Raw genomic sequence first — 12,237 nt, 5'->3', positions numbered from 1 at the left:
CATTAAATCCATATCATACACCAACAGAAAGCTGAAAAATTGATCAATATGAAGATGTGAGAAATAATTTTAAAAATTGTCACGATTTCTAACTATAGAAATATAAAGTTATAATTTTCTTTGAACAAAAGGAATTGTCGAAATATTTTGCTCTAAGAAAATAATTTGTGATATACACTGACTGATAGAGCAAATGCAACACCAAGGAGGAGTGGTTCGAAAGGGATGAAAGTTGGGGAAAAAACAGAGTCGGCACGGAAGAATAATTGATGTTTATTTCAAACCGATATGCAAGTTACACAATGCGCACGGCATCGACTCAGTAGGATGTAGGACCACCGCGAGCGGCGATGCATGCAGAAACACGTCGAGGTACAGAGTCAATAAGAGTGTGGATGGTGTCCTGAGGGATGGTTCTCCATTCTCTGTCAACCATTTGCCACAGTTGGTCGTCTGTACGAGGCTGGGGCAGAGTTTGCAAACGGCGTCCAATGAGATCCCACACGTGTTCGATTGGTGAGAGATCCGGAGAGTACGCTGGCCACGGAAGCATCTGTACACCTCGTAGAGCCTCTTGGGAGATGCAAGCAGTGTGCGGGCGGGCATTATCCTGCTGAAACAGAGCATTGGGCAGCCCCTGAAGGTACGGGAGTGCCACCGGCCGCAGCACATGCTGCACGTAGCGGTGGGCATTTAACGTGCCTTGAATACGCACTAGAGGTGACGTGGAATCATACGCAATAGCACCCTAAACCATGATGCCGCGTTGTCTAGCGGTAGGGCGCTCCACAGTTACTGCCGGATTTGACCTTTCTCCACGCCGACGCCACACTCGTCTGCGGTGACTATCACTGACAGAACAGAAGCGTGACTCATCGGAGAACACGACGTTCCGCCATTCCCTCATCCAAGTCGCTCTAGCCCGGCACCATGCCAGGCGTGCACGTCTATGCTGTGGAGTCAATGGTAGTCTTCTGAGCGGACGCCGGGAGTGCAGGCCTCCTTCAACCAATCGACGGGAAATTGTTCTGGTCGATATTGGAACAGCCAGGGTGTCTTGCGCATGCTGAAGAATGGCGGTTGACGTGGCGTGCGGGGGTGCCACCGCTTGGCGGCGGATGCGCCGATCCTCGCGTGCTGACGTCACTCGGGCTGCGCCTGGACCCCTCGCACGTGCCACATGTCCCTGCGCCAACCGTCTTCGCCACAGGCGCTGCACCGTGGACACATCCCGATGGGTATCGGCTGCGATTTGACGAAGCGACCAACCTGCCCTTCTCAGCCCGATCACCATACCCCTCGTAAAGTCGTCTGTCTGCTGGAAATGCCTCCGTTGACGGCGGCCTGGCATTCTTAGCTATACACGTGTCCTGTGGCACACGACAACACGTTCTACAATGACTGTCGGCTGAGAAATCACGGTACGAAGTGGGCCATTCGCCAACGCCGTGTCGCATTTATCGTTCGCTACGTGCGCAGCACAGCGGCGCATTTCACATCATGAGCATACTTCAGTGACGTCAGTCTACCCTGCAATTGGCATAAAGTTCTGACCACTCCTTCTTGGTGTTGCATTTGCTCTGTCAGTCAGTGTATAATTTATTCCTGAAACATGATATCCTGAAATACACAGGTATGTTCTTACATTTTCCCCACACAATTCTTCACTTTTCATTTCAAAAGCTAAGTAAAACACATTATTTCTCGAAACTGATTTTGAGTTCTTTTCACGAATTTTGAACCTACAGCTTATTTTGGTTTTCTTAGAGCAATTTCTTTTTTTTTTTGTGTTGCGATCAAAGTATTTATAACAATATACACAAATATCAACAGTTCACACTTATCCCTTCACTGGTTTCTTCAAATATTGACGTACTGCCAATAATAATATAACCTGCACCAATTTGAACATCATTCCAGTTATCGGAATTTTCCATTACTTCCGAGGCACCTCGTACTTTGCTGTCACTTTCATTACTTTCAGGAATAATTACCTCATCGGAATTAACACAGAAATCGCTGTCACCATCAGTACTGTCGCTAAGATCTTAGGAAATCAAGCACTCAATTTCAGAATAGTCAACAAAGTGGGCTGCCATCTTGATTCTAAGAACATATAAAAATACTTTCACTAGTACAGCTAAATGAACTTCTCCATACCGTTGCTTGTTTTACAAAGACTTTCAAAAGTGAAGATAAAAGTATCACTATTTAACTAGTATCTATATTAGAGCCATCTGGCGTCCAGTTATAAATCTGTGGCAGAAGAAAGACACCGTCTGTCAGAAAGACGATCGCACTTGACGAAGCAGTGCACCGTCTTCCAGAAAGATGGTCCGCAGTTCTAGGGTTAAAAAACACTTATGCTCTTTAGGCTTTTTTCAGTCGTGAAATTACCAGCGTTTCGCCCCAGTGTACCAGTGGGCGCACTAGCCACCAGCGTCTTGGAAAGGTGTAGCAATCCAATTGATGAGCTCACTGCTACACTGGTAATTTCTCGATTGAAAAAGCCTAAAGAGCTTAAATGTTTTTATAAGTCTTCTGTCTCTTTGATGTATTAATCACAAGAAGTAACCACTTGTCAAATGGCACTACTAAATAAACTATATCTGCAGCATGAGAATCACTAGAACTGAATTTTCAGGAATTCATTAAAGATGTTAACTATATGGCAGCAAACCTATAATGTTTCTAGGGATGAGTGATATTTCACTAACTGTGATTTAATCAGTAATAACAAATATTCACGAGTAACAACAGTGACTTAGTGAAACTGAGAATATCAGTACATGATTTCCGTACTTGTACTGTATACTACTCACACTAATACCACCATTGATACCACTTAATTTCACATTACTGAGTGAGTTGGCCTTGCGGTTAGAGTCATGTAGCTGTGGGTCTTTGCATTTGGGAGATGGTTTTCCATCGTTTCCCATTTTCACACTAGGCAAATGCTAGGGTTGTACCTTAACTAAGGCCACGGCCGATACCTTCCCAACTTCCCAAGCCTAGCTCTTTCTCATCCTTATGTCACCGATAACATTTGATGTGGTAGTGCGATGCTAAGCCACTAGCAAAGAAAAAATTCACATTCTATGAATTTGATCCTTGTTCATAGTACATAACTGGGTCATTTACTCTTTCCCAGTTTCTTCAACTCTGTGTTACATTTTACTTAACAAAGTTAACTAACAGTTTCTATTAATTTAGCACATGTGTTAAAAGTCCCCTGTTTCACGAACACATCTCCAACATTTGTTTTGAAACAATTGTTAAAGACAAATTAACACATTTCCATGAGATTTCTGAGCACGTTTGCCAATGAGCATCTTTTGTTTCTTTACATAAAGCACCCAGAGCGGTATATTCTAATTGTATTTTGTCACACATGGTTGACATTATTATAGGTTATGGTTAGCGAAGACTTCAAAGATGTAAACATGTGCAGTAAGAGGTGAAAGAAGCGTTATGATGAATACGAGACAAACGTTATTATAGATTTAACTTGAAAGTTTGCGGGTGGTTTGAAAAACAAAAGAACGGATGTTTATATCATAACATTCATTATATTCTTATATGAGTGCAATGTGCCTTTGCTGGCGGGACCTAGTGTTTACAGTGCGCTATGTCTTCTGGTATGGGCTAGAGCAATTTTGTTACTTTCATTGATCTGTCTCAGCTTTATCCTTGGCTTTGACAAAATGAAAGTGACTGAGGTATGAGTGATGCTAGTAATGCCATTCCTTCTGTAGCCAGTCCCTGCTATGAATGGTGTGAAAATATTGCTCATAGGGTCAGTTGGTGCATGCATTTCAGTGGGCTTGGCAGATTGATGTGTAATAGCAACTTCTGGCTCGGTGAGGAAAGCAACGGGAAACTACCTCACTCCTCATTTCCCTAGTACGCCTCTTCAGTGATGCCTAGGCTATCTATGACAGCTGATGGTGGAACTGTTGAGAATCCAACCAGCCTTCGGACTGAGGACTAAACATACACATATATGAGTGCAATCTAAGGTTCCTACAACACCAGGAAAATGTGATAATTAATATACAGCTTGAATGATTTTCAGGCTTTCTTTTATTGCGGGGAAAGTAATGTAATGCCTTGTCAGTATCTTGCCAGTGCAGTGAAAACTCTTTGCATAATTCTAAACACTGTCTTGCACACATAAGCATAGTCGCCTACAATTATATATATGAAAAGTGTCTGAAGCATAATATCTAAGAACTATGCACTGGAGACACTAATAAGTTGCTATCTGTGGGATACTGTAACCTATTTTAAATTTCTTATTGTACCAGTATCTTGTTCATTACGGCTATGGTAATTAGGTAGCTATCTCTGTAGAAAATTTTCTTTTGGCAACTCTGGAAAGGCATTTTTTATTAGTATGGATCATCCTTTGCCTTCTTCAGTTTATAGTTTTCATACAGCATTATAGCTTCGAACTTAAGTCTTCTAGATACTGCACTTTTGAAATTTTAACAGCTGTTAAAAGATTTAACACAGGGCTGGTGTCATTTTAATTTAACACAAGTATTAACAATTTTTTATTGTTAACAATTCTTGATGAGACAGTCATTTTGTTAAATTATCTGTTAAGTCTACTTAACAGCAATGTTAACACTTGACATTTGTTGAAGAAACCGGACCTCTGTCCGTTTCATAAAAAAAAAAAAAACACAAAAAGAGCAACAACATTGTGTCTGGATATAGAAGTTATGATCACATCACAGATTAAAATCACTGATATCAGTTCACCCTGTGAAAAATTGTATAATTGCTCATCATTATGCTTTGCTTTTTGTTCTTTGTTTAGAATGGGTAAATATGACAATTGGTATGTATTATAGCCTCATTACATAAAACTCATTCAAGGAAAGTAATGTTTTGCCATTACAAAACCTGCTCATATATAAGCAAGTTTAAGTAAAACAAACTTCTCCTAGCACTTGTGTGGGGATTTAGTATTGGGAATTTGACACTTTTCCAGAAACTTTCTTCCTCTCCCCAAAGTTCATAATCCATTAAATCTGTTATCATGGTCTACAAGTAGATCTCAGTCAATTTGTTTCTGGCACCTACTGTCGAAGCATAATATTCCAAACTATTCCATAAGCTCTCCAAAAATTTACTATGCATGGCAGTCTTCTGACTTTTTTTGCTGGCTTACTACGTAACCATTTGCAGAGAGTATCAACTTCAGGCACCTCTTGTGTACCAAAAGCTTCAACTCTTCTACTATCCTTGTTCAATGCCCTCTGGAAATGGTGCCGTACTTGGAAAACTCCATTCCGGAGAAATGTAGCTGCTTGACTGTAACTGTACTTTCTACCCAAGTGGCTCATCACCGCAGTTACTTTAACAGTGAGACTGTGTTAATTTCAAAAGTTGCATACAAACAGTATTAGTTGCTGAAAATTATGCCCTGAATATGAAGCAGGCATAGTTTGAAGGGAAATGGATAATATTAATACTTTTTTGTTGTGATGTGCATCAGTAACCAGTCAGTCAGCTATCATAGGTATAAATGAAAATGTTATTTGAACACTTTGACAGTAAATGTTTGACCAGTTTGTCTGTTCTTCCTATGTTTCCATTTCCTTTCAGTTATAGCGTCTTAAATATTGTTTGGGAACATTTCTTCAAAGGAACAGATGTCAACAGATACTACGTGTGAATATTTATTTTTCATGACTGCATTGTACTTGAAATAACCTTTCAGCTTATTAGGTCTTATTCTGCAGACTAGTTCATGCCAAAAATTGTTAAGTACAAAATAAAAATGGCCAACCAGATACCAGTGGGATCCAAACACGCAACCTTTGCACATATATCACCTGGTTCACCATAGCACAACAGGTAGAATATCTGACATGAAATTAGAAGATTGTGGTTTTGGATACCACTGGTGTCTGGTTGGCAATTTTTGTTCTGTACTGGGCCGACGACCTTAGATGTTAGGCCCCTTTAAACAACAAGCATCATCATCATCATCATCATCATCATCATCATCATTTGTTCTGTGCTTAACATCTTTTTGACATGTAATACCAATATAGTTTGGCCGTTATTGGACATTATAAATTTTCCAGCTAACTCATTCCTGGTTGCCAGCGTTTCGCTCCATTGTGCTAAATTGGGATCATCAGTTGGTAAATAGCACACTTACCAAGACGCACGGCTACTGCATACCGTGGAGGCCACTGTGTAGGTTACTTCAAGCCACCAGCAGTGCCAATGCCCTATGAGAGACTTTGTCTCATTTTCAAACATTGATGTCTGCCTGGCCATCTTATGATGTTGATCCCCATAGGGAACCTGAAATATTTGTCCCGAATGAGTAAATTTATGATACCAATATATTTGGTCCATTATTGGACATTATAAATTTTCCAGCTAACTCATTCCCGGTTGCCAGCGTTTTGCCCCAGTGTGCTAAATTGGGTTCATCAGTTGGTAAATAGCACACCTACCAAGAAGCATGGGTAGTGCATACCGTGGAGGCCACTGTGTAGGCTACTGGGAGCCACCAGGTTCCTTATGGGAATCAACATCTATATCATGTATGTACTGAGCATGACCTAACAAGTTGAAAGTTTGTCAGGTATTAGATGTGATCATATGAAATGTGTATGCAATATGTCCTGAAAAGTTTGCTCAAGAAGTTTGGATGATAGTTGGGACCTCAAGGAATGATGTCAAAAAAAAGTTTCGGTGTTCTTGCATCCCTTCTCCTAGGATCTGAACATTTCCACATGGGGGATTGTACTTTCTTATGAATCACTTGTTTATTTGTGGCAGTTGTTCAAAATGTCTTCCTTCTGCTTTGGTAAAATGGGTCAATTGCCACGTTAGTAACTGACGAACTTGTACCAAAATATCTATCATTGTTAAAAAATCGCTGACTGCGATGGCGATCCTTGCTACCATCTCGTGTTTACTTTCAATCGGTGTTGCTCAAACAATATTCTTCATGTGACTTCAAAGGAAATAAATCAAAAGGATTCTCAAGGTGAACAATACACACATCCTGGGGAGATCCTCTTGTCATGTACAGTTTTGGCCTGTAAAATAAGGCAAAAATTTGGCACTCAACAGTATTAACGCAGAGGAATGTATACTGAAGTTTGAGGTCTGATTATACGATACAAAAAAAGCTCTCATTCATTTTTCTCTGCTGCACAGGAAAGCATAGAATCATGGATATGTTTTTGGGCTTAGAGGTCAAGAGTGAGTTATGACATGTATCTAAGAGCTTACGTACTGTTAACATACAGATGATGTTTCTGACCTATTATGCGTAGATGACAAATACTGGTTGCCATGGTTACAGTGGTGTTGGGAAACGGATGACTAATCCCAGACAGACCGCCAGCCCAAAAGACATATCCATGTTCACAGAGTACTGTCACTTCTTTTTATTTTTCTTCTCTGGAATGCACCTGTTTCTCTAATTTTTCAATCTAAGAAGCTGAATGTACAATAGTCTGGACATCATTTGAGTGGAAATAATCTCCTATAAAGATACTGACCCTGTCGCCTGCATGACCAGGCTCTGCTGTATATGAGATTTATGTCTGCCTTCTCTTTGCCATGTTATTTCTCCATGTCAACAATGGTGTTAGACCATTACTACAAACACAAATAAATAACTGACCCATACAGTGGTCCTGGCAGATAGGACATTGGTAGTATTGCCATCTAGTGAACAAATGGTTGCCCATCTTGAGGAAGTACAGTACCTCATGTGAAGGATCTCTAAGTCATAAGAAAAGAGACACAGAACTGAGACACCTTTTTTTAAATGTCATTCCTTTAGGTTCTCATATTTTCAGAACACTGTAGATTGGATTGAATCTCATGTTCCTCTGATTAGACTTCCTGTTTCAATTTTGCCATCAGCCGTACAACCACCTTGGTAAATTACACCCTGTGATGTTTCTTTTCACCACTTGTCTGAAATGTTTCCTGTTGCTTCTGATACAAAATGTGTTGTTGCACTCTCTTTTTTTGGCTTTTTGAGATAATTTGTTTCTTAATGATGCTTTGAATTTTTACAGTGGCTTTGCATTTTCTCCAGTTGTGTGTGACTGCGTGTTCTTATCCATCCTTTCAGTCATACATTTTGTAAGTTATGACTCTACAAAACATTAATTGACTTACTGCGATTTCATGTTAAGTTGATGAATTTTGCAGGATTTCCTAGTTCTCTGTTTCTTGTTTGCAGACATTGATAACAAAGAAATGGATTGGACTAACAAACGAAGATCGTGCTCAAATAAAGGGCACGTTATACCACTTGGTAGTCACGAACCACCAGACAGCTCCGAAGTTCTTCCGCAACAAACTAGTGAAATTATTGGTGGATATTGCCAGACTTGACTGGCCACACTTCTATCCAGAGTTCTTCACCAATATTCTTCAGGTAAACATAGAGTATCAAATATTGCACTTTTTCAGCTGCTCCTTTCAGTTTCTTTCATATCATCTTGAATACATCCTCACTTGCTTATTGTTGCTTTCACCGTCGGGAGCCCTGAAGATGATTTTAAGTGGTTTCCTATTTTCACACCAATCAAATGCTGGGGCTGTACCTTAATTAAGGCCATGGCCGCTACCTTCCCAATCCTAGCCCTTTCCTACCCTTGTGTTGCTGAATGCCTTTGTGTGTTAGTGTGACTTTAAACCACTAGCAAAAAAAAGTGTGTGTGTGTGGGGGGGGGGGAGCTTCTTGTTTCTTGTATATTACCCAATACCTAATGCAACACACTTTCTTGCAAGTCTAATTCTGGGAAAGAGTTGTATTTTTTCTACTAGAATTTGTTCACTTATGTGCTTTATGTGCTAGAATTTGTTCATCTCTGTTTCCTTGCATAGTGAACACTCGTTTCTTTAATCCTTCCCCCCCCCCCCCAACTATTTTCCTGGCTGTAACATCTCTCATCTTGTAATTATTTGTCAGTTTTTGTTATCCTAGAAGGTATGATATGAAGCACTTAGGTACTCATTTATAACAACTTTATACAGGTTCAAAATGCAAAAATATTCTACATAAAGATTACAAGTAATGACATTTGTTTTCAGGTTGCAAATTGACTATAATGATCAGTAGAAGTATCTATTTGTCCACCTATTCACAGCTGAAACATATACCTGTATCTGAGTAAAATAATATAAAGAGATTATTAAATTCATAAAAGTATTGAATAGGTGGGCAAATATACTTCTTCTGTACACAAAGACATAAGAAAGACACAGATAATTTTCATATTTTAATAGGAATTTCTGAAGTTTGTGATACTTTTCAAAGCAGAGTCCTGGGTGAAGTCCTGGTTGCTTCTCTCAGGTTTTGATGAAGTGGTCCGTTTCTCACCTCTCCTCCCTGCCAGCAACTTTCCTGTTGCTGTAAACCTTGCAGTCTTTCATTTTCCCCTGGCGATGTGGATAAAGCAGATGCAGCTTGCCATTTAATTGCACGTCGTCATCTGGTGGATGGCGTGCCCTCTTTCCGGTTTTGAGTTTTGGATGTTCCCAGCAAGTTGGGGTACTAGTTTGTTTCTGAACTTCAGCTGCGAGATTACACGTAAAAGGGTATGAGCTCATGCAGTGGTCAGAAACATCAGCTGTCCAATATATTGGTTATAACTACATATGGCAAGTGGTTTATAAACATCTTACCTAACTCCTCTCCTTACTTTCCTTTTCACCACCTGAGTGGAGTTGTCGAAGAATGGCAATAATTCTCTTGTCCAAGCCCTACTGTTTGATGACTTTGACATGCTTTAACCTGATTGCCTCTCGTGACCCTCCTACCACCTTAAGGGTGTTGTCTACACAAGGTCTCTGGAAATTACTAGAATAATAGTTTTCTACAACGTCAAGTTATTCTGTGATATACGTGACATTTTCTTCCAATGTTTTCGAAAACTATCCCTCAGGGCCTCATGTTGCGTTCCAAGTTTCTGCATTGGCGCCTGCCTGACTGGAGATTTTGTTTCACAATATGATACATACAACACTGGACTTCTCCTTCCACTAACTTTGCTTTATACTGAATATGTGAATTATACTCAAATAAAATTATCACTCGCTTGCTCACATCACTAAACATTCGAAACACTATTTCTTCTTGCACTGGAATATATTCTCTTACATCTTAATACAATTCGTCCTTTCTTGGAGGTCGCGGATTCGATTCTCGCTCAAGTCCGTTCGCTGTTGATCTGTGGTATGCTACACTACTATGCTGAAACTCTTGCGTATGACACTGATCTCATTTGAAACAACATTTTGTACTTTACTTCAAATACTGTAGACTTTAGAGTCCTTGATCACAATCTTAACTTTTCACGTGGTTTTGTACTAGTAATTTCTGACATGTCATCTGAAATTTCTATCTCATGAATACTGGCTCGACTCTCAACTGGTCGAGGCCTCTCGAAATGCACCACTAGATCATCGTCTGATGATTTTGCTTTTACGTTACCCTCATTTATTATCTTTTGTTGAAAACAAATCTTAGTGCAGCAACCAGTAGCATGATCCCAATATTTAAATGATAAAACATGGAAAAAAAAAGGGCCGCACTTACAACATGTGAGTGGTTAATATTGCCACTAGAGCTATGACAGTCCAAACAATTACTTTGTACACATTAAAATTTTAATACATATGATTGGTTTGTATTTCCGTTTCTTTATCCCTTCCTAAATTTTCTACTTCTACATCCTTTCCTGCATGGTTAACATCATCTGTACCGAGCTCGATAGCTGCAGTCGCTTAAGTGCGGCCAGTATCCAGTATTCGGGAGATAGCAGGTTCGAACCCCACTGTCGGCAGCCCTGAAAATGGTTTTCCGTGGTTTCCCATTTTCACACCAGGCAAATGCTGGGGCTGTACCTTAATTAAGGCCACGGCCGCTTCCTTCCCACTCCTAGCCCTTTCCTGTCCCATCGTCGCCGTAAGACCTATCTGTGTCGGTGCGACGTACAACAACTAGCAAAAAAAACATCATCTCTGTGTATGAGAAGACTATGCAATGTATTCTCTTTTAAATCTAGATATTGTAATTTAATTTTTGTCCCAAATTGATCAAGTGCAACATCAGGAATTATATTTTCTTGATGAGTAGTATTGACTCACCGTGTGGACTTAAGCTTACAGTCTGGCGTATAGGCTGTACAAGGTTCATAAAATATCAACATTCCTGTACCTTTAAGTATTACATCACTTGTCTCCTGGCATATGACTGTTCACATCTACAGATAACCACATCAACTGTTCTAACGTACACTATGTCTTTCTTGCAGGTTTCTGGTATTGAATTAACACCCTTCAATAACATAATTTTACAGTCCTTTTTTTCAATGAACCACTTTCAACACAAACTCTAATTTGCACGCTCTAGTAGGTTCATTTGTTTGTTTCCAGTTACTTATTTGCTTATTAGTAAGGTACGTATAGATCTGCTGTTCAACATCTATAAGAACATATTCTTTCTCTATTCTTATGCTGACAAATTGATCACCATTGTCTTTGATTGAAGTGGGGAAAAGAAGGATTTCATATAATTTGAAAGTCTTTTTGTCACTTAGAGGCATTAGCACAGTGTATACAAGCATACTCTTATTGATAAATGCCTTAACATTTACAATCTTATAACTCAAATGCTCTTGAGTTGTGCCCAGTTCAAATGGTAGGGTTATACGATAAGGAAATTATCTTGAGACTTCTTATAAGCTTTCACTATTTCGACAGGGCTCAGAATATGCATATGTACCATCCGTATCTGTGTGTACATTATTCCTGTAGCTACTATCTGATACTGTTCATATAATTGCGAGATAAGATCCTCTATTTCAATCAAATGTCTATTAATTGCAATTTCAAAATCCAGCTGTGTAAACGCCTGTTGTAATTGACCTGTTTCATTTCTCACGAATTCTTGTATTTGTTCTAATTTTTATTCAACTTGAATTCATTAACTGTCATGTCATAAATTCATTGATTGCAATGTGGATTTAACTACGGTCATCTGTTCCTTTGCAATTTTTAGCATCAATAGCTGTTCCTTCTCTAAATCGGATATTTTCTGTTGATAAAAATCTGCATCTTCCTGATCTAGTGTACCGAATGATGACTTTGATACTGTACCAGTGAAATTAAATAATCCGTGTTTCTCGTACCTGTCTTTACTTTTACTAAATTGTTTAACAACATCCGTCAATT

At 39.5% G+C, this 12,237-nt stretch overlaps 1 protein-coding gene across 1 annotated transcript in view; it reads left to right on the top strand.

The window, feature by feature from the left end:
- ebo (ellipsoid body open) overlaps nt 1–12,237 on the top strand; it is a 515,097-nt gene that overhangs the window by 114,129 nt on the left and 388,731 nt on the right. Inside the window, exon 3 of the mRNA XM_067141696.2 lies at nt 8,237–8,434. Within this exon, the coding sequence (XP_066997797.2) occupies nt 8,237–8,434 (198 nt within the window). The remainder of the gene's footprint in view (nt 1–8,236; nt 8,435–12,237) is intronic.

The sequence above is a fragment of the Anabrus simplex genome, chromosome 2, assembly GCF_040414725.1.
Source record: "Anabrus simplex isolate iqAnaSimp1 chromosome 2, ASM4041472v1, whole genome shotgun sequence".
Lineage (NCBI taxonomy): Eukaryota > Metazoa > Arthropoda > Insecta > Orthoptera > Tettigoniidae > Anabrus > Anabrus simplex.
Note: the sequence above shows the minus strand (reverse complement) of the source record. Positions and strands in the feature narration are given on the sequence as shown.